This window comes from Drosophila navojoa, chromosome 5, assembly GCF_054131105.1.
Source record: "Drosophila navojoa isolate 15081-1374.11 chromosome 5, UAZ_NAV_1.0, whole genome shotgun sequence".
NCBI classification, from domain to species: Eukaryota; Metazoa; Arthropoda; class Insecta; order Diptera; family Drosophilidae; genus Drosophila; species Drosophila navojoa.
The window spans coordinates 4214322-4239717 of NC_142893.1; the positions used below are offsets into that span (position 1 = coordinate 4214322).

Consider the following 25396-nt stretch of genomic DNA (forward strand, 5'->3'; position numbering starts at 1 on the left):
TTTCATTTTCCTCCAACGTATTATTAAATAATTTTACTTCATTAATATACTTTGGCGTTTGGCTTTTTTTTGGCACAGTGCTACATGCCCTCTTCTTTCTCTTCGTCATGTTAGGCAACCCTGTCTAACAGCAGCAACAGAAACAGCTGACATATTGTGTGCGGCGTGAGGTTACGTAGTTTTTGGTAGCGAAAATTGAGAAACTGTATATTTCAACACCAACTGCAGCTACATTACAATTGGAAATCGATTTAAAATGTCAAATAGCCATCTGTTTCTCAAATCCGGTTTTCCGCGGGCACCCCTACAAAATGGGCTCGGTCGGTACGTTTGCCAGCTGCAGCGCATCACATTGAAGTTCTGCAAGAACAACGGCTCCAGTCGTGGCATGCGGTAAGCGTAAATAAATAAATACGTATACATACTATAGCTAACAATGTATTTTTTGATAAGGGATTTCATTGAAAACCATTTGGTGGATTTTGCGAAGGAAAATCCCGGCATTGTGGTCTATGTAAAGCCGCGCCGTCACCGCACACCTGTGTTGGTGGGTGAATACTGTAAGTAGTCACGGTACCCCAATGGGAGATTACTTATTTAGTATATGTATTATAAACCCTTAGTAAATGGTGATCGCGAGTGGTTGAGCTGTCGAAACAGCACACAAGACGAGATCAGCAAATGGATAGATCTCTTAAAGACACAAAATGGTAGCTCCAGTTCGATGCGTCTACGTAAAATGTGGCATACGGACGTGCCCTCCATACAAGGACCCTGGACACCTTTTCTACTACGCTCACCCGACGCAAACAATCAAACCCTGCCCAACAAGGAAGCATCACAACCCTTTGACATACCACAAACGGCTACCGAGAAGCTCATCGAGCTCTTCAAGCAACAGAAGCTGGAGGAGGGCAAAGCAGGTGACGAGATTCTGGAACAAAAGCGCGCTGAGTAAAATATTTATGTAATTAAAGTCTTTAGTTGAGTTGTTTTATAATTATAATCGTTGCTTTTTATTGGGAGTCAACAAAAGATTTGTTTTCTAAACAAATAAATACACGATGTTTTAAAAACTTAAATAACTATAACTTTAATCCCATCAATTTTAATATCCAAAATATGTGCGACAATATTTATTCTTCTTCCTTGTTAAGCGAACAGTTTATTGTCCCATTTACCAAACATATATATATATATATATAACTGTAATATATATTGATATTTTGTTGCCAGCCATTTTATGATATGTTCTGGGTATTTATACTAAATATCTATTTCAAACAATTGGGAATATCATAAATAATGCTTAAGGTTATTGAACCACGGGCCTTTGGCTCTGAGGTTGGAATACATAATAAGAAATAAATATTTATGTAAAAAAATGGTATTATCAAACTGAGGCATATAGACAAATCTTTTTTTTTGACAATTTAATATGCGTAGGGTTTGGAAAAATAACTTTTTGTTGTTGTGGAGATCAGCAAAAATATATGTCATTTCGGAACGTTTTTAAGTACATGGTTATATGTTCATATATGTCTCTGATAAGTTCTTAGATAGCGAGTATATAATTGCATTTCAAAAGGCGAGTTTTGGAGTATATCAAAACAGACGAATAAACACAAATGTATCAAATATTTAACTACACATAGACAATATTTTGACAGACTTTCACATACGACTTAGATATACGTATTACAAATTACAAATACAATCAACGACAAATACATTGATGATAAAAAGCATTTTGCTTGCGCTTACATTTCTGAGTTTTTTCTTTTGTTTGTTTGCTTGTGAATTCCTTTGGCAAAATGCATTTCTACTTAAATCTAAACAAATTGTTTTAATATTGCCTTAAAATAAATCATTCTGGACGTTTCTTTTTTCTAATTTTCGATAGCTACTTAAATAATGTTAATTGTTTAAATTGTGAATATCACACCAATTCAATTTAAAAAAGTTGTTTGTTGTTGTTTGCTTTTCGATGCGTGTTTGTCTTTTTTCTTGTGTGATTTACTTGCTATTTGGTGGACTTAGAAGGCTGTTTCTAACTAACTATTAGTATCTGGTTGTTGTTTCCTTTTCTTTTTGGTTTGATAATAGCCCCTCTTTCTAAAGCAAATGCAGCTCGACTTCTGCACATCCAACTCAAATATCACCCGTTTCCATGGCTGCGTTAATATCTGCTACAATTTTGCCCATCACCTCGCGATATGGTGAATCCGTTTTGAATGCTAGCTCCAATAAAGCCGCATCGGCAAAGAAATCAAAAACCTCATCTATGCGGCCAATTGATTTATCTGTTAAATGTAACTGAACTATGGACTTAAGCGCCACTTGCGATTCCTTAATAGACTTTTGCAAATATGCTAAATCGAAGGTGAAGTCCACCTCATAGAAGGATATGATGGACAGTTGTGTGTTCTAGAAAGAAACTTTATAAATTAGTATACATATTCAATTAAATATCCATTTCGATTTTACTTGGAATTTTCGCTTAAAGTTCTCGGCATTTTGCAGCTCCTCCTGATTAAATTGATTATTTCGATGCAGGACACCAATTTTGATAACAATTTTGATTATGTTTTTAACAAGCTTTTCGGCGCGCGCTTTATTGCCCGTATGCAGCTTGCAAAGCTTATAGAGATTATCCAACAATGAAGCCGTTGTGCCGTCAATAAAGGTCTTCGCTATATTTTTTGTTGCCATGCGTGAGAGTATTTTCTTTTGAGCGCGTAACCCAATATCGTGCGACTTGAACACATTGTCCGCCATAACAGCTGCAATAAAGTTTGATACGCATTATCTTATTTGAATTGTAAATGTGTTGAGCAGAAAAGTGAAACTTAATAACAAACTGAAAATCAAACCAAAGACGCAATGTGAACTCTCCATACCTTCAAGATTCCAGTAATCAACACTCCAGAGCAAAAGGCTCTGTCTTAAGCCTGCCACAGACATTTTGGCAGCTCTTTTATCATCCAAATGCAAGCGTTAAAGATTGATAAAGATGTATAATTTTATATATATGTATTTATAAACATGAGTAATTTCCACTGACATACCAAATATTGGACAGGCCTATCTTTAATGATAAAGGGCTGTCACAAAGATAATAATTTAGAGCTGTAGACGTTTACAGCTACACCGAATTGTGACTGAATTTCAATTTTTTCTTTCGCTTTTCCATTAGCTTATTCTAACGGCTTCTGCTGCATACGTGCTGTTGGCCATAAATGGAGCTGCCAGCCCAAAATGGGGCTCAGACTCGCTCGACCATTCGGCCAATTTAATTAAGTAAGCACCCTAGACTCTAGGCTATATATACATACAAACATACTATAGCCATATACATATATATATCTGTATAGTATGTATGCATATTTGAAATGGCTAAAGGTCACGCGATATGCAATGATATGGCCAACAAGGCAAGGAAGGCGGGCTGCGCCTACGTCCGACTAACGCTGACTGAAGGACAAATGTGGCGAGCGGATGTGCTCATAGTGCATATAAAGGGAAATGCGGAAACGACGCGGCAGTTGACAACACCAACAACAATAATAACCACAACAATCAGCGTGTATACATATGCCTGTATGTGGTACAACTTTATCGAGTACATATACATTTTATATGGCACTTGGTTCTGTTGTAGTTATTATTATTACACATCATGGGAAAGAGGGAGATGGAGTCAGCGGAAATGATGGGGAAGGGGGTGGCTTTGTTGTATTATTGATTGCAAGACGCAAGCAAACAAATATACCCATATACTCACACAGTCATACAAACACGCGCATACACAGACAGACAAACCTAGTACAACTTTGGCGCTCAATTAACAGTTAACTCACTCACTCACCTGTTAGTCTTCGTTGTTGTTGTCCTAGAAATCCTTCAGAAATACTTAAAGGTATCTATGCGCGTGTGCAGCAGTAGCAGGAGTAGTAGGCCAATGTTATAAATATTTAATAAGCCAACGTACTGAATTTATGGAAATAAGTGGCAGCGTTACATTTATCAAGGACAATTAAAAAACAGCACGGGGAAAACAAAAATACGAAAGCGCTGTGTGCAGCAAGAACGACGCAAAATAAAACTTAGTGATGACTAAAGACAACGATAACAAGATTCAAATAAATGCCTATCGATAGCTAATATAAATTCAAGTTACAGTGTTACACTACTGGAATGCATATAACAATTAAGCGCAATTAAAATACTTTACAATCGCACTTCAGTTTAATTAATAACACTTAATAATCAATATAGATACTGTTATTATAGAAATGCCGACAGCATTGGATTTAAGCACTTAAATTAATCGTTGCTTTTAAAGTACCCACAACGGTTTCGGTGTTACCCCGTTGAGATTTTGTTTTTTAATCAATACATCGATAGATTTATAGTATACCGGCGCCCTCTTTAAAATGTACTATAAATCAGAGTATAATTGGGTTTATTTTATATCTCGCAACCACATGTGTACAATAAGTTCATCAAAATGCTTACAACTAGAACAGCAAGAAGCAGCATTGGCTACTCTTTCGGCTTGTAGGGTATCATAAGGTTCTCTGAAAACGATTTAATGCTTTCCGGTCCGCGAACTTCTTTCTCAAGCAACGGCAGCTTAGTAACATGGAAGTCCTCATATAAATCTGCGATCTGGTCAAGGTATTTTTCCTGGATCTTGAAACGTGATGCGCACATGCTACAATTATTATGTGATTTGTCCAAAAATAACAGTTGATTCACAATTATATTGTGCACATCGATGCCGCATTTGGTTAGCTCCTGCACCAGGCGCTCCGTTTCGTAGAGAGAGAAGAACTCGGCAATGCAAACGCAAACAAAAGTCGTTTGATCCTGAACACAGAAAGTTAAGAGCGTTAGATATATGCTTATGATGTTAGTTAACCTAATCCTCACCGGATTCTTAAACTGTTCGTTGACTTGCGTTATGACACGCAGCATGTCGTCCAACTTTTGTGACAGCGTGTCGGCATTCACATCAGCCATGCCCAGCATGGAGACGAATTGTGAGAGTAGTGGTGCCAGCTTCATCTTAAGGCGCAGCAGTTTGCCCAAACCTTTCTCCACGACTTGTGGGAACGCGATAAGTCGCAGTGTGTGACCCGTGGGCGCCGTATCAAAGACGACCACAGAAAAGTTCATGCCCTTCACCAGCTTCATGACCTCGGCATAGCTCATTGCCTCATCAATTCCGGGAAGCGCGTTGATCATCTCCTGCATTACACCCTTGCTGACTCGCAACGCCTCGTTCTCACCCTCGAAATACTCGTCGGGCAGTTCCCCCAGTCCTGCATTTGGATCGATTTCCATGGCAAACAGATTGTCAAATCCATTTACCTTGGTCGGCACCTTGGTAAACTTTTGATCGAATGCATCGGATATGTTGTGAGCCGGATCTGTGGAGATAATTAACACAGATTCGCGTACTTTTGACAATTGCACGGCCAAGCTGGAGCTGCGAATAGTTTAATTAGAATTGCAGAGCATTAAAATTGTTGTTGTTGTTGTTGTTGTTGCCATTAGTGAATGTCTCTGTCACTCACCTGCAAGTAGTTTTCCCCACGCCGCCTTTACCGCCTACAAATATCCATTTCAGAGATTCTTGCTCGACCAAGTTTTGTAGACTGGGCTCCAGGGGTGGTAGATTGTCAACCATATTGCTAATTATCAAACGAGACACGTAATTTTGCGTAAAAATTTAAGCAAGTTTCTTGCTGCTGTCCAGGGATGAATAAATAAACCCAATATATCGACTTTATAGCATGTTATCGAAAATTTAGCGACAACAACTTTCAATGACTAAAATCACTGGTCAGTGCTAAAATTGGTTTAATTATTAGATTCTTTTTGAAAAATATTTCAATGAAAACCCTTAATTCTTTGAGAATTTTGTTTTAACTGTATGTAAATGTGTAATTATATCGCTGATAGTTTTTAACATTAATTTCAAACAAGGTGCTCTTTCCACCATTTGGTATTTATGTTGAGTGTTCAGTATTTCTGTTAAGTAAAGTGAAAGTTCCTCGATATATTTTTAGTACTCCTAAGTTACATTACTCAGTGTTCAGCAACGACACGATTTACCGTTTTTAGTACTGGACCTCTGTGGAGCATTGATTTGCGTGTTTGCTCTGTACTTTTGACTGTTAAAATGTGTTTATTTTGTAATTAAACTATATTAGTTTCGTGTTTGAGCAACAAATATAAATACTCGCATCCTTCTGAAAACTATCAAAGAAACCGCAAATATTCAGCTGGTGTGAAAGAAGTGAAAAGTTGCGTACCGAAAGGCGTGGGTTCTACCAATACTAGAAAATAGAAGCAAAGCAAGAGATTAAGCGTGTCCTCCTGTATGTACATATGTGTGCGTGTGCGCCTTCAAGATTTTGGCTCATATGCCCAAATTTGTTTTTGATCCGATTGAAGCACAATAAATATTAAGCAAACAAAAAACGCGATTAATTGGAAATCGGATTCAAAAATGTGTCTTTAAACTGAATAAAAATGATAACGGTACACACACACGTACACAAACACTGCCAACAGCAACTCTTCGCCGACATCGCAGCCGCACCTACGTTCATACATATATTGAGATAGTGTGTGTGTGTATATATTATAGTGGGTGTTTATAGAGATGTACGTAGGCACCAAATTAAATCAAATAAAATACATGTAATGAGTGGCAGCGATTCAAGCGATAATTAAATGAAGAATTGTTTAAATAAATAATCAATTTATACAAGGCAAATACCAATACACACGCAGAATCAACCAACCAGCCAACCAACATATGTACGTATGTAGTCTCACACCTACATACACACACACACCACAAAAAAGGCATAGAGAGCTAGAGTGAGAGAGAGAGAGAGAGAAAGCACGGTGCCAAAAAGGAACGTCAAAAGGAAGAAGCAGCAGCAGCAGCACACAGCATCGGCGCGTTGCGGGAAGATTGAAAATAAACGTGTAGTAGAGAATTTTTGAAGCACACTCCACACACACACATACATAGCCAACCAACCAACCGCCCACTGCCGCCGTTCTCCCCAGCGAACATACATACAGACAAACACTCACGCACACGCAGACACTCATACAAACACAGAGACTCGTATGCGCGAAAAGAAGTGTAAGCCGTGCACAGTTGCTGGTGTTGTTGCTGCTGTTCCTGTTAGCCGCTGCTACTGCCGCTGCCGCTGCCGCCAAAGGACGACAGACGCGACGGCGACGGCGACGATAACGCCAACGAGCACGACAACGGCGCAGCAGAGGACGTGTTGTTGCTGCTGCTGTTGAACCCAACGCAAATGGCAGACCCTCTGAGCGGGCCCTGCTTTTGAGACATGTCGTAATGGCCAGAGAGGTAAGTGAGATTTCTTGCGGACTAAGCGAAATGCGAAATGCTAAATGCTAAATGTGGGTAGATGCCGGCCCACACACATAGTTATGCATTGCTTGTGAATTAAAATATAATACATGCATATATACATACGTACATACATACATACACAATGTTGTTGCCATTACTTTTAACATAACACTGGATTGTAACAGTAACAGTTCTCTCCACTACGAAGCAATCGTGTCGATTTACAGTTGTTTCCCAATTCCGGCCTGTCTACTCTCCGCTCATTTGTTTTCAACTTAGTCGCTGAGCTGGGTTAGCTTTGGGGCTAAGCCCCCGTTAAGCATTTTATGTGTATGTGTGCGTGTGTGTGTATGTGTGCGTGCGCGTTTATCAATATGCGCTTGTTTGTATGTGTGTGTATGCATGCTTTATGCAGTTTCTTCATCTCGTTTCGCTTTGCTTTGCTTTGCGGCTGAGTGAATAGCTTTGACCCAAATAACTGTAATACACCCTACTAGATGAGCACATGTAGCTTTTGTTAATGTACATAGTTTTTACGTTTACGTTACATATATTGTTATTGTTGATACTTATGCTCAATGTGATCTAAGCTTCCTTAGTGGCCAAATTTAGCAGCTTTGTGGGCATGACCTACATGTCAATATATATATGCATATAATATAATAATAAATTAGCAAGGGTAGCCGTCGAATTGTTCATTTAAGTCATTTCTATATTTATGTATAAATTTGTGAATTAATTGATATCTTGCATTCAGTAAATAGTACCTTCTTTGCTCCATTCATTTAATAAACACGCAGATGTTAACAGTTTGGGGTAAAATGTAAATGTGAGCTTTTCTTACAGCTGGCAATGCTGTGCTGGAAGTATACAACAGAGTTTGAGAGAGACAGAGAGAGCTACTGCTGCATAAAAAATTGCAATGCCGTTGCTCTCGGAGCAGCAGCAACATTAATGTATTTTTTTATTTGTATTTTTATATGCATCTGTGTACATTAAAATAATAATACTACGTTGTATTATATTTAAAAATATACAATACTCGACAGGATTTGTTGTAGATTACTTTTATGAAAAATAAATTTGTTTAGTTTGTATATTTCTTATACCTTTATAGCATACTTTTTAGCGCAAACTTGAAAAACGTATTTATTTTGAGCTGTTAGCTGCAGTTTGACAAATAAAACAGATTAATTCAAAGGATTGATTAAAAATAAATGTTTACCCACTGCGCTGCTTTGCTTTAATCAACTGCTGCAAAGCCGAGCGAACCAAATGAAAATGAAAGCGAACCAATTGCAAATCCTTGTGCAAGTTTTCAGCATGCTCACTCGGTCGCTCTCCCTCTCTATCTGACTGTGCACCTTTGTGTGTACGTTTGTTAGTATATGGGTATGTGTGCTTGTGCCTAATTGACAGAGCTTCTGGCATTTATGTTTAGCTATGAGCCTCTGAATCCTAAATACTTGTGGAGCGTTCGTGTGTGCGCGCCCGTTTTGTTGGCTGTTAGCTGTGTTAGCTTTAGCGCGCCCTGATTATATCACATTGCGAATGTAGGCCAAAGCACAGATGTTACTACCAAAGGAGAGTGTGTGTAGGAGACAGAGAGAGAGAAAGAGCAAGCGAGCAATGCAACGCAATGCACAGTGCAGTTGAGCAGCTTCCGCTTTAACATTACAATTACTACAAAATACGCATTAACAGAGCGTACACACATGTATATACATATATATTTATATGCGCTCACGAGCTTTGCGCTCTCGTTTTCCATTTATGCGCACAACCTACGCGCTCTCTCACTGCATACTGCAGCAGCAATTGAAGCTTAACAGTAACAGCTGCTGTTAATAACAGAGGCAGGGAGTCAGCCAGCAAGCAGGCATGCATGCATGCAGTCAGGCAGGTTCAGCAGTGTGTGCCAGGCAGCCAGCCACAGCCAGCAATGATGCTACTTTCGTTAACGAGCGCTTTACAAAGGCTACGCGATTCCGCTGGCACATTGTTGAAATATTAAAATTTTAACTGGGTGTGACAACTGCAACAGTAGCACCACCACCAGCCGCAGCAGCAGCAAGAATAAAACTAAAGTTTTTAGTGTTCATATAATTCCAATAAGAAACGAAACAAAAAGTTTGTGTTAAATCGAAAGAATGAAAAACTAAAAAGTGTGCCACAAAACTGCAATCAAATCGAAGGCTCAGCGCACCTGGCCCCAGCCTCAGGCTCAGCCTCAGCCCCTTTGGCCCCTCCCCTTCTACGACCCCCCACCAAATGAAAAGTCGGCGGTTTCAGGCTCACGCAAGTGTAGTAAAGTGAAAGTGCGAAGGTCAACTCAACTCTTCGACAGTTCTGCCCAGCTGCTGCTGCTGTGGCCCATAAAAGAAAAGAAGGAGAGAAAGAAAAATCTAAAACTAAAGCTAAAACTCGATTTCTTATTGAATATAACAATAATTCATAATTTAGTGTATTTTCTATCACAACTAAATAACAATTTTTATATTGGTTTTTGTTTTTTGTAAGTGCGCAGCAATTTGTTAAAAAAAAAATATTTTGTAGCCTTACGCGACGAATTTTTCCCTAAATGGCATTTAAAGAACAACTACAATAAAACGCGTTCAACTTAGAAATAAGCTTATAAGCATTTATAAAGTTTTATAAACATAATTTTCTATCAAACACAAACAAAATAATAATGTGTGTGTGCATTTTATATAACAATTTTTAAACCAACAAGAAAGCAAGGAAAGGGAATACCAAAGCTCTATATTTTTAACATAAGCAAAGTCAAAACTGAAAAGAGAAATGTTAATTTGTGTTAATGTTATTGTTGTCACTTAATCGGATTGTATTCAATTGGACAGAGGACTAATCAGAATTAGCATTAAAGTGGCTGGCAAAGGTGAAGCGAGCATTTGCAACGCCACCATGTGGTCCAATGCTCTGTGCACACTGGGCGTGACAAAGCCTTTGTGCAACTGTTTGAGCATCAGGCAAGTGGCGGCAGCAGCAGCCGCGGCGGCGGCTGCCAATCAGAATGCTGGCACAGCCATTACAACGGGACCGACGGCGGCGACAAATGCTGCAGCAGCAGCAACAGCAGGGGTAAACCAAAGATAATAACTAATTACTGTTTAAAGCATATCCATCAATCAGCAGCAGCACCCGCCCCCAAAGCGCTCCCTCTGCAATAGTAGCAGCAGCAGCAGCAGCAGCAGCTGATGGCCATATGGCAGCAGACTTGACCTATCCCAATGCAGCACACATACAACTCTATCTCTCTCTCCCGCTCTCGCAGCTTTTGTGTGTGTAACGTTGATTACAGTTTCCCTACAAACTGCAATTTCAATTGCAATTGCAATCCCAACTCGACTGCCAACTCCAATTTGACAAAAGCAAACTTTTCGCGCAAATGTCCAATAAGCAAACGTCAAAAAGTATTTCAAGTAATTTTTCATAGTTTTTTTTTTTTTTTATTACTCTGCTGGCTACATGCTATAGCTTTTAAATGTATGTGTGTGTATGTGTTGAATCCACTATGTGTGTGAGAGTATTTCTGTGTCTCTTCTTTTTTTCTTGTTATTCAGCTCGTATGCTGCACTCGTTACTGGGTCACTGGAGCGCCACACTCATGTCCTTGCAATATATTAAACATGCCTTCTGCTGCTGCTTCTTCTTCTCGTTGTTGTTGTTATTGTTCTTATTTGATTTTGCTTTCAGTGAAAGCTCTGTTATAGCTAACAGTGCACTGTTAATGCACAACAGCTGTGCTCGCTGTTAATGCTCAGTGGAAATAACTCAAAATTTCATTTGTTGATGTTAATTGCGAATTGTTACGTTTACCTTTGCTGATATATAAATATGGGCATATATATGTATATGTATGTATCTATGTACATGTGTGTGCGTGTGTGTGTGGCCTAATGCTGTGCAGATCAGCTGCAGCAGCTGCTGCTGCTACTGTTTGAACTGTAGCTAGCAGCGGCCTTGACATTTGCGCCCTTTTTTTAGCGACTGCAAACCTCAATTAGTACCGTAACTTATGACGCTGCTCGGGCCTGCCACACCCACTTGTCACACACGCACCCACACACATACACACACACACAGGTGTCACACCCACGCCCAAAGAACAACAAACATACGTGTGTGAATATCCCTATCCATACATATACATATAAATATATAATATTTCAAATGTTATCTAAACGATGTATTTTATGACAGTAAAATTTGCCCATATTGAAAATTGAGGTGCGACTTCTAGCCTTTGGTCTACTTTTCTTGATTAAAATATATAAATATTTATGTTTTATAGCGTTCATTAGGACCAGCCCATGTTTGCTTTATGTATCTTTCGCTAATTTATCACAATTCCGCAATGTGATTGAATTTGATTAATTTGTGTCATTTTGGTTTGTTTAGTTTTGACAACTTAAGTTGAGATAGCGCCTGGGTGAATGAAGATTTATTGAGCTTGCCTGTCCTTTATGTGTATTGTTAGCCTAGGTCAAGCATTGCTTATCAATGAATGTTTTTCAAAGAAAAAAAAACTATTTCAATTACTTAATTTTAGTAAGAGGCATATGAATCATTTAGCCGTTTGATATAGCTCTACACACACAGAAACTGTCTTATTTTTCTCATTTCTATCGAGCCTAATATGAACAGTATAGAATTGAATATATTTATGTTTTGGCAGTTGGTCTCTCTTAGCTAATTTCTGTTTACCAACAGAGATAATGCCCCAAATACCCAACATTCCGAAACTCATGACTTACATGAGCTCCATATATTGTAATCATATTGCATTTACCAACACTGATTTCTAACCTTCCATCCACTGTATTTCGCAGGAGTCTCGCAGCAAGCGACCACTAAAGATTTGGGATAGTTGGCGAAATGTGCGCAAAGGCGTCGTAGTTGGTACATTCGAGGAGCTATTGGTGCGTGGGAAGGATAAATTGGGGGTTCCTGCCTCAGAACCCGTGCGCGTTGTTCTGGAGTGTGATGGAACCCAAATTGAGGATGGCGAATACTTTCGCACCCTGGCCAACAATACGGTACTCTTGCTGTTGAGGCAGGGCGAACGATGGTATCCAACGGGCGTGGATGTCATAAAGGCTGGTAAGTGAACATTCTCTATATAATGTATAGTATATAGTATTAACATATTTCTCCAAATTCCATAATCTTTCAGCTATATCAGCTATACCGAAAATCGTCTGTGAGACGATTCATGCACTGGAACTGCACGATGAGACGCCATCTTGGAAGATTATGGATAACAAAGGGCGTGTCACGGTCGTACTGCACTGGGATCAGCGCCAGGGTGGTGGAGGAGGTGGAGGTGGAGGAGGTGGCGGCGGCGGGGGAGGAGGTGGTGGTGGAGGCATGTGCATGGGCGCCGGCCTGGGCAGCAGCAACGGGTTGCTGTCGTCCGACAAATACTCGCCCTCGAAGAAGGGCCTCTCTGCGCAAAGCTCGCTGGACAACAAGTCCGTGTCGTCGCAATCCTCACAGCAACGCTATGCCAGCCCACAAATAACGGTGATCAGCGACGAGGGACCGGCTAGCATTTACCATCCGGGCGGAGTTGTCCTGCCGCCAGGCGTTGTGATACCTGGCAGCGGCAGCAGTCGTCGGCTATCCAAGCAGGGCGGCTCCTTCGATAGCGCCGTCGGTGCTGTCCATGTGCATACGCCAGAGTGTGCACATCATGCCCATACGCCCAGCCGGGCGGGCAGCCCGAGCACCACGGAATGTGATTTCCACTGCTGTGCACTGCACGAGGAGGGACGAAAGATAGCCGTGCACAAGAGCGTGGCCACGTCGCCCATACAGGATGGCAGCAGCAGTCCGCAGCCGCAGCTGCAGGCGGGGCATCAGGCGACGCTGGCGATGTCGTCATCGGTTATGGATCCTATGCTAGGCGGTAGCGGCAGCATGCAGCGACGCTCGTCGGGCGCCAAGGGTCATGTACGATTCCTGGATATAGCACCCGAACGCGACAGTTCGGAGAGTGAGACGGAGAACACGGTGATGGAGGATGATAAGACGACGACAGAGAAATTCCTGCTGTTGATCGATCAGCTGTCTGTTGACCAGAAGCGGCATCTTAGCATCAAGGACATCGGCATCATACTGGAGCGCCTCAACTCCAAGATACTCGATGTGGAGCGTTTGGATCGTGAATCGGAATCAGATGATTGCTACAATTGGACGATAAAGGCGACAATACGCGGCGATGCGCTGCGCGAACTGGGCGTCATCTACAATGGCAACTACTATGCCATATCCGAGCATCCTGGCTACAAGGAGGAGCTCGAGGAGAACGGCGAGGAGGTCGAGGAGGAGGACGAAGAGGATAGAATTTAAAAGCAACAAAAGAACAAAACCAAAACCAAAACCAAATAACTTGCATAAATTAACATTAAATTGCAAATGGCAACATGAAATGAAAGGTATCAATAATAAGCGCATTTTAGACAGGACACGCGCCACGCCCCCCGCAACCCACACACTTTCACACTCATCTAAAAGAAAACTTAATATGAACTATGAAAAAGCGAAAATTAAGAGTAAAAGGAAAAGGCAACAGCACATTGTACAATAGCGAAGTAAGCAACAAAGTGAATAACAAATCCAAACAACACACAAACAACATTAACATAAAGGATATATATGAAACAAAAATGAGATTAAGGATAACAAATTCCAGCAGCCAATAGGAACGAAAATGTTTTTTCGTAGCATTTAGCGAATTTGTCATTTTGGCCGGGAAACAGCTCCCAAAAAAGTTGTAAGCGATAAGCGATATAAAGCACATACATATATATATATATATATATGTATATATATGTATGTATATATATATAAACTAAAAAGGTACTTCTGTTATTTATTTTGTATCATTATCATTGACATGAGCATTGCCATTATGATTATTATAATTATTGTTGTTATCGATTGATTTGTGTGTCAAACAGCCTAGCGCATGCCTTATTTAGTTGTAAAAAGAAGAAGAAATGTCCCCTGAAATGCAAACTAATTTTTACCAATTGCTAAACAATGAAACAATGGCTTGTGGGTACAGTGAAAGCTCTATAGACGAACGACAAAAAAGATAACTTTTTACCTGAGTTAAAGCTCTAAACATCTGCCTGAAAATATAGCACAAGTTAAAAATTATTTATTTAAACTAACAACTAATTAAGTTTCTTTACGGACAATTTTAAGATTACCTTCGTAATTTATGTTAAAAATGTTTATGTTATGTTAATACAATGTAATAAAAAGTAGAATTTTATAAATAGGTTGAGCCTATATTATTATTACATTCTGTTTATAAATATTCTCTTTTATCCCCAACATATCTTATCTGTGTCGTTCTAGAGAGTTTTCTGTCTTAACTATATATATATACATAGGTATATCTATATATATCTCTAACAAAGGCCAACTACAATCAGCTCTTAGCGTGTCAAACTACATGCCAATGTATGTATATATATATATTACTATATACACCATATATATATACATATATGTGTATCTGTGTATACTTTGTGTAGTTCCTCAGTTGTATTCCTTATAGAGCACATTGGTATATTCCTATAGAAATGAACCCGATATTTAATTGCAGTTGCTTTCCATGGCTTCCATATATGTTGTTTCTATTCATCTATTAATTAGGCTATTATAAGTGAAGAAAGTGAATGAGATAAATGATAAATAAGATTAAACTTTCCCTCTCGAATCAGCATTTCAAAACTGCCGTTATTTGTAGTGTTGTAAAACGTTAAATGAAAATCGCGCACAACCAGCCAAAAGAAAAACACAAAAATGAAAAACATTTGGCATTAAACACACTTAGGTCTATATATGAAAAGTGGAAAATGAAAATGAAAACTACAACTGAAATTGTAACGAAAATGCATGAAATGATCATCAGGCTAAATGATGATGACGTAATTAACTGTAGTTAAACTAAACATTGTAGCAACTAAATAAGAAAGAGATGAAACAAGTTAAGAAATCACCCAAAAACATTTTATATAGCAATGAACCCACATTCACACTCACACACACACATACACATACCTATACCTACCTTTTATGTTGCTCTTTTTAAATATCAGCGTGTGATTAGAGTCTACCAAGGTATGTTTAAATGAAGTATTACATATTACATACAAATGAAACACTGCCAACAACAACAACAACATTAAGAGGAAGAAACGAAAACAATTGTTAAACAATAATGAGAATTTTTCCCCCCAATTCATTTTGATCATCATTCACATTGTTCCTGAAGTTTTGTTAGAGTGTTCAAAGCAGAAATTATGAAAACACGTACAGCTGGAGAGCTTAGTATATATGTATGTGTATACATATATATTAGGTGCCCCGATAAGCGTTCATAATATCTGTACTAAACCAAACTCACATTACAAAAAAAAATAAAAAAATAAAATAAAATAAAAACATTTTCAATCAACTATAGCCCCGTGCTATACCTAGAGTAATTCCGTTAAGCTGTCATAGCTAATCAGCTATCGCGTAACGCTCGTCGTCTGATTGTGATGAATTATGCCCTGACTACGGCACTACATTTGGCACACATATAGTCGCTCTCTGCTCTATATAGATAAACACACGACCAGAACAGAACAGAAGTGTGTGTGCATCAAATCGAATTGATAATTGATTACAAAAAAAAAAAAAAAAGTAAAATTGATAATAAATACAACAACAAAGAAAGTTAGCAGAGAAATAAAACAAACAAAAAACAAAAACAAATATAAAACCATTCACAATTAGTAAAGAAAACAAGAAAGAAACGAATTCATTAGCGTTGTTTTAATTTATTAGTAAGTCAACCAGAAAAAGAAGAAGATGAAAAACGTGCAAAGAATGATATATGATATAAGATGATGATTAAACAGATGAGCGCTAGCAGAAGAAGAAGAAGTATAAATATACATATAAACAAATTAAAGTAAACAAAAAAAAAAAAAAAAAAGAAATAACTATACATACTCAAAAATAAAAATAACATTTGCATTACATTTATAATAAGAAAAACTCTCGCATTAAATGAAAAAAAAAAAACCAACTTCAAAGAACTTTCCATACCAAAAAAATACTGAAAATACCGACTTCTTCATATAAACTGACTTCCATAATCATAAAAAACAAGAAGAAAACCAAAAACATTGTTAACACTTAACTATAAAGAATTGCGCTTAAAACCAAAGTTTCTCATTTGAACCATTTCTTTTATATAGAAGAGACTATATCTTAAGATAGATATATCTGACAGTTTTGTTGTAGTTTAACACACACACACTCACACTCACACAATCCTCGACTTATCTTTTAGCCAATCCATAAGTGAAGGAAAGAAACGTAAATCCGACTTAACTTTAACACGTAACACACTCTGTATAAATGCAATCAGTTAGATTTATAAGATAACAAATCATATAAGAGGAAAACCCCAAGAAAGGAAAAGCGAAGAAATATATATATATATAAACACTAAAGCAGAAGGGAAAATCGAAAAAGAGTTGTGGAAAAACGTGGCCAAGGCACAAAAAAAATAAAAAAAAACAAAAAAATAAAAGATTATACGTTACATTGTTTTAATATTACAAATTACGAATAAATTGATCAATTAACATATATACAAAATAAAAAATAAATAAAAACAAAAAAAAAAAAACACTAAACAAAGAGTAAGTGACAAAAAAATGAAAATTGTTTTTATTAATTTTGTTAAAAATGCGAATAAAAAAATTAATAAATAACGAAAAAGGAAAACAAAAAAAAAAAAAACAAATGAAATAAAATATACATATACACAAAATGAAGAAGCAGAGTAAAGTAAATAAATAACAAGAAAAAAACAATTCAATTAAAAAACAAAAACAAAGTTTAATATGCAGAACAAACAAAAAAACAAAAACAAAAAAAAAAAAAACATTTGTTCAAAACGTAAATGTAAAGCAAACATAAACACAAATTAAGGAAAAAGGAGTAAAAAAGTTATTATAATTATAAAACACACTCACACACACACACGTATTGCATGCATAAAACATTTCAAAGGAAAAAACATGCAAAGGTCTAAATAACAAATACTAAAAACAAAACAAAACAACAAAACATTCATAACAAATTGGACTAAAAATAAACATTCACAAAAAAAAAAAAAAACAAAAAAAAAAAACAATAACAAAATTCGATTACAAGAACATGAAAAAAAAAAACAAAAAAAAGGTTATTTATGAAGCGATTTAAACAATAAAATGAAAAATAAAAAAACAAAAAAAATTTAAACAAATTTGAGTCAAATTTATTCTTGAGCAAAAACGGAAACGAGCTCAGGGTATTCACATCTGAGAAAACAACAATTTATAAACTTAATTATTGCACACAGAGAAACAACAAACTTTGTTTTAACACGAAAAACCATAAAGAATTGACTTTTAACTATACAGCTATATATATGTATATATGCATGTATATATTATACCGTACATATTTTTAAATTTAAAATTTTATTGGCACATTTCGAGCCCATTCAAGATACGTTGAAGTACAAAGCACGCGACTTATAATGAATATATATGTATGCATGCATGCATATGATCGTACAACACTTGACAGTTATATTAGAACCGCGTGACTTAACCAAATATACATACGTACATATACATACATATATATATATATAAATATTTTAACTGTGTGTGGCATAAAACGTTGCTCGAGCTGCACTATGCGACAATACTTAAACAAAAATTGTGACGAAAGCTTTATCGCGCACAGACAGAGACACACACACGCACACATGTACATACACATTCAGCTGTTATATGGTACATATAAACATTATTCAGCAATTACACATAGACACATATCATATATATATATATCTAATGTTATTCAGCGTTTGCTTAGTCTGTTTCGGTCTCTTGCCTGACAGACGTCCAATTGATATTTGTTAGGGCTACATTATATATAGGGTATATCTCTCCTTCTCTCTCTCTCTCTATCTCCTTCTCTGTCTACATGTATGTATACATTCTGTTCGTTAATTGAATTAAGTAAGTCACTTATCAGACGCGTGACTAATAGCTAATTGTGTGCGAGTGTGTCTGTGTGTGCGTGCCTCGATTAACCTTACAATTTGCCAATACATTTGCTTTTGTTATTGTTTACTGTTTTGGTTTACATATGCCTTAGCTTCAGCTTTTTTTTTTTATAAATTTACATCTGTTTAGGAGTTGTGGTGTGTCTGCTTGTGTGTGTATATGTATATATATTGTCTTTATTCGTTGTATGACTTACATAGTTTAACAAGTGCGTCTAAATACATTAAGTTAATTGGCTTTATTAGGTTTTAGGTTTTAGGCTTTAAGGGCTAAGTATATAATCACTATCAAATGAAGGATGGTTTGTGTTTGTTTGACTGATTGATTGATTGATGATGGCCCAGAAACTGGGCGCAACTTAAGGAAATTCACATGTTGCACAGCATCCCCGCCTTTGCCTCTCTCTCTTTCTCTCTCTCTCTCTCCCGCTCTCAGCAAGGCGTTTGCAGCTTTGTGCTGCTGCGCGTAAACTTCTTCAGCAGCTTGCTGCTCCACTTGTTGGAGCGCTTCTTGTTCTCCGAATAGGTTGACAGATTGGAGTTGCTAGCGTTCAGTGTGCTCTCCTGTTCCTGCATATGGATGGCACTAACCGACTGCGCATGCCGCAGCGGCTTGCCGGGGCTGCCGAAGTTCAGCGTTAATTTTTGTAAAATTTTATCCTTGCGTTTGATCTTCAGTTCGGGCAACGGCGCCGTTGTCTTGCCCGACATGGATTTGAGCTTTGTATCGTTTAAATTCCAGTCGGATAGATCTGTTACGTCCGCATCGTTGATCAAGATACGCGGCGTTTCCGGCTGAGGCAGCGCTTCCGTTACCGGCGGTCTGTATTCAAATTAAGATGAGATTAACACCAGATGAGATAATATATGAAAATTTCGAGCTGTGCTTACGTAAGTAGCTGCTGATTGGCACTGTATATGGACGCCGCATCCACATCTTGCAGCGAACGCGCCAGCTTATCCCAGAAGTTGAACAAGCTCGACGTCTCCGTATAGTTAACGTGCGTATAAATAGCCAGCGTCTGGGGTATAGTCATGTTGTGTTTGTACAATATGGGTATTATCTTGCGTGTGTTGTTCTCTAGAATGTATTCACTTAGCACTTGAGTTAACTGATTATCTAACAGGTGCTTACCGATTTGCAGCTTTTGCGTAAAGTTCACCAGATACGTGTTCTCGCGACTTTTGAGAAATTCCTCGGTGAGCACAACGATCAGATGGTTGCAGCGCGTGGCCATGAACTGTGACAGCTCGACATGCTCGAAGGGCACGCCCAGCAGCAGATCCCGATGCCTCAAGAAGAGCTACAAAACAATAATAGATTAGATATAGTCTAGTATATGATGTCTACATATATATAGATTGGCTTGCCTTGAGATTGTAGGGCGGAGACTCCAGATTGTTCATAATGTCTGTTGCATGCTCGATGTCCGCCTCGGCGTACAGCACACAGGCATTGTAGCGGGGCAGCGGCTGTCCGTTTTGCAGGCATTTCTCATCATCGATGCTCAGCAAGTTGACATCGCGTGCCAGACTATTGTTGTTACGCTCCACACACTGAACCGTGGGCGTGGGCGTCAACTGCTCCAGCTGTTCTAGCTGCTGTTGCTTTGTATTATAACGATTTGTGTCCTTGACTGCAAAGATGGAAAATGAAATCGATTTACTATCTCTCTCTCTTTCACACACACGCACTCCCTCTCTGCTTACTTAGATTTTCCTGTATATCATCGCGCACATCCCAACGATCGATGATGCCCAGGTATTCCTCGAGATGCCCCACCTCAGCCGTTTGCGGATTATGCTTGATCCAGCTGTTGAGCACCAGGTCCATGGGCATGTTGGCAAACTCGTCCACATAGCCACGCTGGCCCGACAGCGAGGCAATGCCACGCCAGTCCCGTTCGTAGCCCTCCTCGGAGCGCAGTACCTTCTTGCGATTGAGCATGCATGCCAGCTGGCGACGCGTCTCGGAGCTCAGCTCCGTCAGGGGCGTCCGATTGAACCCGGCTGTGGCAATGGCGCCCGCGCTGGGCCCCTCTGGCCCCGGCATCACCATATTCGGATAACGATAACGATCCACCCGACTGACGTCAGCGGGTGTTCGGCAATAACTGAGTGGACGGTTATGTGTGTGCGTGTGCGTGTGTGTGCCGCATACAAATTGAGGGCGCATTCGCATTCGCACTTAGCTTTTGGCGCTTGGACAATTGCAATAATTTGTCACAGCCTTTTGTTGTTGCTGTTGTTGTTGTCGTTGTCGTTCTCGTTTTTGTCGCTTTGATATTTATCAGCCCGTTCGGGTTATCAGTTAAACAATAAAACTAAAACGAGTTGCGCGTGAGTCTGTTAACTGTTTTTGGTGTTTGCTGATGCTTTATTGTTGTTGCTAGAATTGCGGGTGGCCGACGGACGGTCCAGGAGAAGGAACGACAGGGGGGGTGCGATCGAACGCACAAAACGGCCGTGCGCGAAATGTGCTGAACTGACCTCGACGAGCACCTCGCGCCGCGTCACCGAGCACAGCTACAGCTACAGCTGCTGTTGTTGTTATTATTATTGTAGCTGTTGTTGTTTATCTGTCTGTTGCTGCTGTTGCTGCTGCTGCTGTCGCTGGTTTTTGATTGTTTCGCCCCTTGCGTCCAGCCCTGTGCTTCTGTCTGCCTGCGCAGAAGATTTTGTTTTTAAATATTTTTACACTAAGTCACACGCACACACACATAGACGTTCACACATATACGATCGCGCGACAGTTAGCTAAAAACACAAAAATAAACTCTATTTTATATTGATATTTCTATTTTATATATTTATATATATTTTTTTAAATTGTGCCGTGCGCGACTTGCTGCTTGTTTTACTGCTGTTTTGCTTCTGTTTTTCTGTTTCGTTTTGCTGCGGCTAGTGACTGCGCGTTGTCGTTGCTCGAATCGTGTTTGTTTATTTAGTTTGTTTGAATTTTTCCTATACGTTTTCCGAATGCTTTTGTTTAGCTCGCGTATTGCAGTTTATTTACTGCACGTTAATTGCTAATTAATTTGTGTTGCGTTTCCCCCATTTTCTGCGCAACAGGCTATTTGTTAGCGTTGTGTCGACTCGTTCCGAATAGCTCCGAATAAGTTCGATCGAACGAACGATACACTAAACCTGTGTGAACTAAAAAAGGCCGTGACCGTTGCTCATCTGGTTCTCTCTTATGTTAAACAAACATTTACGCTATCTTGTCAATCTGCTGTGTTGTGAGTGGTTGTGATAATGGTCATCCAGACAAGCTGTTGTTAACAGCGCTCGATGCCGCTACGCACTGATAACTATGTTAAAGTTCGATTGCAGTTCATGTTATTAGTATTTTTGCTCATCTCTAATTTTGCAGTTTTGATTGGTAATAAAACCTGATGTTCAAATATCGAAAACGCGCGCAAGCAGTTAACGAATTTTTGAATTGGTTCCATGTGGAGCAAAACTGTTAAGCAGCTGGTTCTCTGTTAAATATTAACTGATGTGGCAGCACCGAAATATGGCGCCCAATTTGAATTTGAAATTTTAAAACTGAACCGCTTCAAATTTGGCCGAATTGAACATATAATTTAGGCAAATTAATAATCAGCTCATTTTATACCCATCTATCCCAGCAAAGAGAAAACAAATTGTATTTCCATTTAAAAATTCCGTTTATTTTTCCATTGTTTTTCATGTTTGTTCAAGTTGATTCGTCGCATTTTCAAGAGTTTTTTGGTTTGTTTTGTTTTTGTTTCAGTTACAAATACTGATATACTAAACAGGTGACACAATTTAGCTGTTTGTTTGTTTATTATTTAAATTTAATATTATTTTGACTGCTTTGTTAGTTCAGAATTCAACATTGTTTGATGAATAAAACGCTGAATGCGTTCAAATGTTTGATTTGGTATTTTGGTTTTGTTTGTTTGATTTGTTTGTTTTTGATTTTGAGCAACAATTAACCATTAAGTTTGAATTCTTGCACACATTTAGTTATTAAATTTGTTGTTGTTATTTATCAGATATACATACATATAGGCTGCGCATGTATTCAACTAATTTTGTGGCAAACTTTCCCATTTACACTTACGCATTTTCATTATTGTTTTTAATTTTTCCTCTTTAGTTTTTTTTTTGTTTTGTTTTAAATTACACTTAAAATTTGGTTTGTTACGCTATTTACATTTTCTCTCAGTGTACTTTGTAAATAATTGCTTAAATAGACTTCGTTTTACACCTTTAATTATTACTTTAGTTATTTTTCCTTTTAACAAATTTCGTAGCCTCAAATCTTTAATGTTTTGTATTAATGCTTATTAAGTAGTTTCCTTCATTTAATGCAAACTTTTTGTTTTAGTTTTGTATAATAATTCAGCTTAGATTTTTACACGCTTAGCTAAATGTTTTTATTTTTATTTTTTTGCAGTGTTTTGCAATTTTTCTTTTATGTTTATGTTTAGCAAAAATTGTAATTAATTGTTTGCTCTTACATAGATTTATATATTATTTTCAATTTACTTATGTTAAATGCAATTACAAAGTACTTTTTTGTTGTTGCGAAATTCCATTTCATTTTCCAAAAACGTTTTCTCGTTTTATTCAGATTTGTAGTTAAGCCTTGAAGCTTTTTGTTCTATTGTTTGCAAAGATGTGGTTTCTGTGTGTGTGTGTGGGTGTGTATGCACGTGTGTATGTGTGTATGCATATTTATTAGTTGCTTTAGAATTTGTAGGTTTTAGTTCTTGTTCTGTCGTCAGTTAAATTGATTTACGAATGCAAATTTGAACATATGACAGATGCAAGGGCTTTCTTTGTGTGTGCGTGTGTGTGTGTGTAGATGTGTGTGCGTGTCTGTCTCTGTCTTTGTGCCTTTATTCATTAAACCATTGGCTCTACTACTCTTATTTCGCTTCGCATTTAACTAAAAAAAACTTTGTTTTGCTAATTTAGTTATTCGATATTCAGAATTTGTTTTGAAATTTAAAGCTTTCCATTCACTATTATGTTTTAATTGTTTCTATATATGAACTTTTGTTTGTTTTCTTTTAAATAGTCGCTAGCAGTTAACATTATTGACATCGATTTTTAGTTGAATTCATAATTTGGCAGCAGCTCTAGCAGCTGCTCCCTTCGCCAGTTAAACACAATTTAATTTAATTGTATTTATTATTAATTAATTTAATTTTCGTTTTTTTTTTTTTTTTTTTTTTTTTTTATTAGTTTGTTATATTTCTCACTTTCGATTAGGCACAATCTTACACAAAAATTCGAGCTGTTTTTTCTTTTATTTCTTCAACAATTTGCTTTCCCTTGTTTCAATTCATTTTTATTAGTTTTAATAAAAGAGGCAGAAAGTTTGGAGCAAAAAATTATAATATTTTCTTAGAATGCGCCTGAAATTCTGCTTCTTGTTTTTTGCGGCTGAAACCGATAGAATGTGCATATATATACATACATATATATATCAATTTTTACTATATATGGTATATATGCTTAAAGCAAAATTTTATGGAAATTGGCAACAGCATGGCTAAGTACACACGCACACGCACACACACACAGACACATACAGACATTCGTATTTAAATATACAAAAAAAGAAAACAACAAATTTAATACGCTCGATTGAGGCTGTTTGTAGAGAATTTACATAGCCAACAGCTGGCTGTAAAAACAAACTATATATAGTATATCTATATAAATGTAGATGTATATATACACATATATTTGTATAACATAAATGTATATACATATATACATATGTCTACCTCACGCACATACACATATACATACATACTTTTTCTTTTGCATTTGCATTAAACAGTTTTATTTTTTCTTTTATTTGTAACTTATTAATTTTTATAAGCTAAATTTAAAATTAATTTGACAACAAGCTCGTTTTGCACTTAAGTAACTTTTTGTTTTTTGAATTTTTGTTTTTTTTGTTTTTCTGTAGTAACTAATTTATTAGACTATACAACAATTATTTAGGCGCCTTCTCTTCTACCAAGCTCTCTTTCTCTTTCTTTTGGCACACGCAAATCAAATTGTATTTAAAACTAGTTTAATTTGTTGCTCTCCTTCTTTTTTTTTAATACTTATTACGTTTTCAGTTTTTTATTATTATGTTGAAAATTGTTTTCAATTTTTTCCTAGTTAGCTTTCTCTTCCTTTTTTACTTAAGACTTGCAAAAAACTTGTTTGTTGCTGCTCTTAACGCTTGGTTTTTATTTTGTATTTATTTTTTGTTTACTTATAAATACTTTCAGTTAACAACTTTGCTTCAGATATACATAACTATCGAGCAACTATTTTTATTTTACTTTACTTTTATTTTCTTTTCTGATTTGTTTTTTCTGCTTCTGTTTTTGTTTTTGTTTTCGTTTTTGATACTCCCATCTATGCCAAAAGCGCTACGCAAAAGTTTCTTTATGGAGGGCAGAAAGTAGAGTTTATGCTGTTGGCTGAAGTTAGTTAATAAAGTAAATTAGGTTGGAAGTGAAACCAATGAACAAACTAACTAAACTAGCGAAACCTTTTGTTTACCATTAGTTTATATATAGACATATGCCCTATACACAGCGAGAAAAACAACAGCTGATTGTGTGTGTATTAGAAGACTTTCGTCTTTAAATGATGTTTATTGGTTGTTTAAATTTTTGCAATTAATAAAATACTATTTAATAATCAAAATAAACAATGAATATGTAAGTAAAACTAGCAAGAATATAAATTATTAATAGACATACAAAATGTCAAAAAATAATTAAATAAAAAATTTAAGCTAATAATATTATAAAAGTATTATTTTTTATTTTAAAGTATAA

The 25396-nt window shown here is 37.2% G+C and overlaps 6 protein-coding genes across 8 annotated transcripts in view; 2 read left to right on the forward strand and 4 right to left on the reverse strand.

Moving 5' to 3' along the window:
- The window catches only part of l(2)efl (lethal (2) essential for life), a 56315-nt gene that overhangs the window by 14043 nt on the left and 16876 nt on the right, over positions 1 to 25396 (reverse strand). The window lies entirely within an intron of this gene.
- Positions 112 to 1085, forward strand: mRpL43 (mitochondrial ribosomal protein L43). Its single transcript, XM_018105609.3, has 3 exons — positions 112 to 393; positions 454 to 560; positions 624 to 1085. The coding sequence occupies exons 1-3, from the start codon at positions 257 to 259 to the stop codon at positions 956 to 958; spliced, it is 579 nt and encodes a 192-aa protein (XP_017961098.1). The 5' UTR covers positions 112 to 256; the 3' UTR covers positions 959 to 1085.
- The window catches only part of sigmar (Tumor necrosis factor alpha-induced protein 8-like protein sigmar), a 73383-nt gene continuing 48976 nt past the window's right edge, over positions 990 to 25396 (reverse strand). The window contains exons 2-4 of one of the 2 annotated variants that reach the window (XM_018105607.3): positions 2901 to 2974; positions 2488 to 2783; positions 990 to 2427 (exon numbers count right to left, since the gene is read on the reverse strand). In XM_018105607.3, the coding sequence (XP_017961096.1) occupies positions 2152 to 2427; positions 2488 to 2783; positions 2901 to 2964 (636 nt within the window). In that variant the 5' untranslated portion in view covers positions 2965 to 2974 and the 3' untranslated portion in view covers positions 990 to 2151. Of the gene's footprint in view, positions 2428 to 2487; positions 2784 to 2900; positions 2975 to 3868; positions 4122 to 25396 lie in introns of those variants that run through there. The other variant, XM_018105608.3, reaches the window with a different exon arrangement.
- LOC108655157 (ATPase ASNA1 homolog) lies at positions 3869 to 5854 on the reverse strand. Its single transcript, XM_018106883.3, has 3 exons — positions 5583 to 5854; positions 4936 to 5494; positions 3869 to 4872 (listed from the first exon to the last, which is right to left on the reverse strand). The coding sequence occupies exons 1-3, from the start codon at positions 5693 to 5695 to the stop codon at positions 4546 to 4548; spliced, it is 999 nt and encodes a 332-aa protein (XP_017962372.1). The 5' UTR covers positions 5696 to 5854; the 3' UTR covers positions 3869 to 4545.
- On the forward strand, positions 6095 to 15457 carry Drep2 (DNA fragmentation factor-related protein 2). Of its 2 annotated transcripts, none has more exons than XM_018104945.3 (3): positions 6095 to 7405; positions 12265 to 12535; positions 12609 to 15457. In XM_018104945.3, the coding sequence occupies exons 1-3, from the start codon at positions 7394 to 7396 to the stop codon at positions 13784 to 13786; spliced, it is 1461 nt and encodes a 486-aa protein (XP_017960434.1). In that variant the 5' UTR covers positions 6095 to 7393; the 3' UTR covers positions 13787 to 15457. The 2 variants fall into 2 exon arrangements, with proteins under 2 accessions (XP_017960434.1, XP_089117972.1); XM_089261846.1 differs by lacking the exon at positions 6095 to 7405 and adding an exon at positions 10201 to 10513.
- Myd88 (myeloid differentiation primary response protein MyD88) lies at positions 18718 to 21752 on the reverse strand. The gene is made up of 5 exons (XM_018104944.3): positions 20280 to 21752; positions 19941 to 20206; positions 19705 to 19873; positions 19461 to 19650; positions 18718 to 19392 (listed from the first exon to the last, which is right to left on the reverse strand). Exons 1-5 carry the CDS (start codon positions 20749 to 20751, stop codon positions 19002 to 19004), a joined length of 1488 nt encoding a protein of 495 aa, XP_017960433.1. The 5' UTR covers positions 20752 to 21752; the 3' UTR covers positions 18718 to 19001.

What these genes read in the sequence shown, in the direction of transcription:
- mRpL43 (XM_018105609.3), top strand. Translation starts at nt 257, where the DNA reads ATGTCAAATAGCCATCTGTTTCTCAAATCCGGTTTTCCGCGGGCACCC. An exon ending in GGCTCCAGTCGTGGCATGCG is followed by an intron (nt 394 to 453) that starts GTAAGCGTAAAT and finishes TTTTTTGATAAG; the next exon opens with GGATTTCATTGAAAACCATT. An exon ending in TGTGTTGGTGGGTGAATACT is followed by an intron (nt 561 to 623) that starts GTAAGTAGTCAC and finishes ATAAACCCTTAG; the next exon opens with TAAATGGTGATCGCGAGTGG.
- LOC108655157 (XM_018106883.3), bottom strand. Translation starts at nt 5,695, where the DNA reads ATGGTTGACAATCTACCACCCCTGGAGCCCAGTCTACAAAACTTGGTC. An exon ending in GTGGGGAAAACTACTTGCAG is followed by an intron (nt 5,495 to 5,582) that starts GTGAGTGACAGA and finishes AACTATTCGCAG; the next exon opens with CTCCAGCTTGGCCGTGCAAT. An exon ending in ACGAACAGTTTAAGAATCCG is followed by an intron (nt 4,873 to 4,935) that starts GTGAGGATTAGG and finishes TTCTGTGTTCAG; the next exon opens with GATCAAACGACTTTTGTTTG.
- Drep2 (XM_089261846.1), top strand. Translation starts at nt 10,337, where the DNA reads ATGTGGTCCAATGCTCTGTGCACACTGGGCGTGACAAAGCCTTTGTGC. An exon ending in CAGCAGCAGCAACAGCAGGG is followed by an intron (nt 10,514 to 12,264) that starts GTAAACCAAAGA and finishes TGTATTTCGCAG; the next exon opens with GAGTCTCGCAGCAAGCGACC. An exon ending in CGTGGATGTCATAAAGGCTG is followed by an intron (nt 12,536 to 12,608) that starts GTAAGTGAACAT and finishes ATAATCTTTCAG; the next exon opens with CTATATCAGCTATACCGAAA.
- Myd88 (XM_018104944.3), bottom strand. Translation starts at nt 20,751, where the DNA reads ATGCGAATGCGCCCTCAATTTGTATGCGGCACACACACGCACACGCAC. An exon ending in TGATATACAGGAAAATCTAA is followed by an intron (nt 20,207 to 20,279) that starts GTAAGCAGAGAG and finishes CCATCTTTGCAG; the next exon opens with TCAAGGACACAAATCGTTAT. An exon ending in GCCAATCAGCAGCTACTTAC is followed by an intron (nt 19,393 to 19,460) that starts GTAAGCACAGCT and finishes ATTTGAATACAG; the next exon opens with ACCGCCGGTAACGGAAGCGC.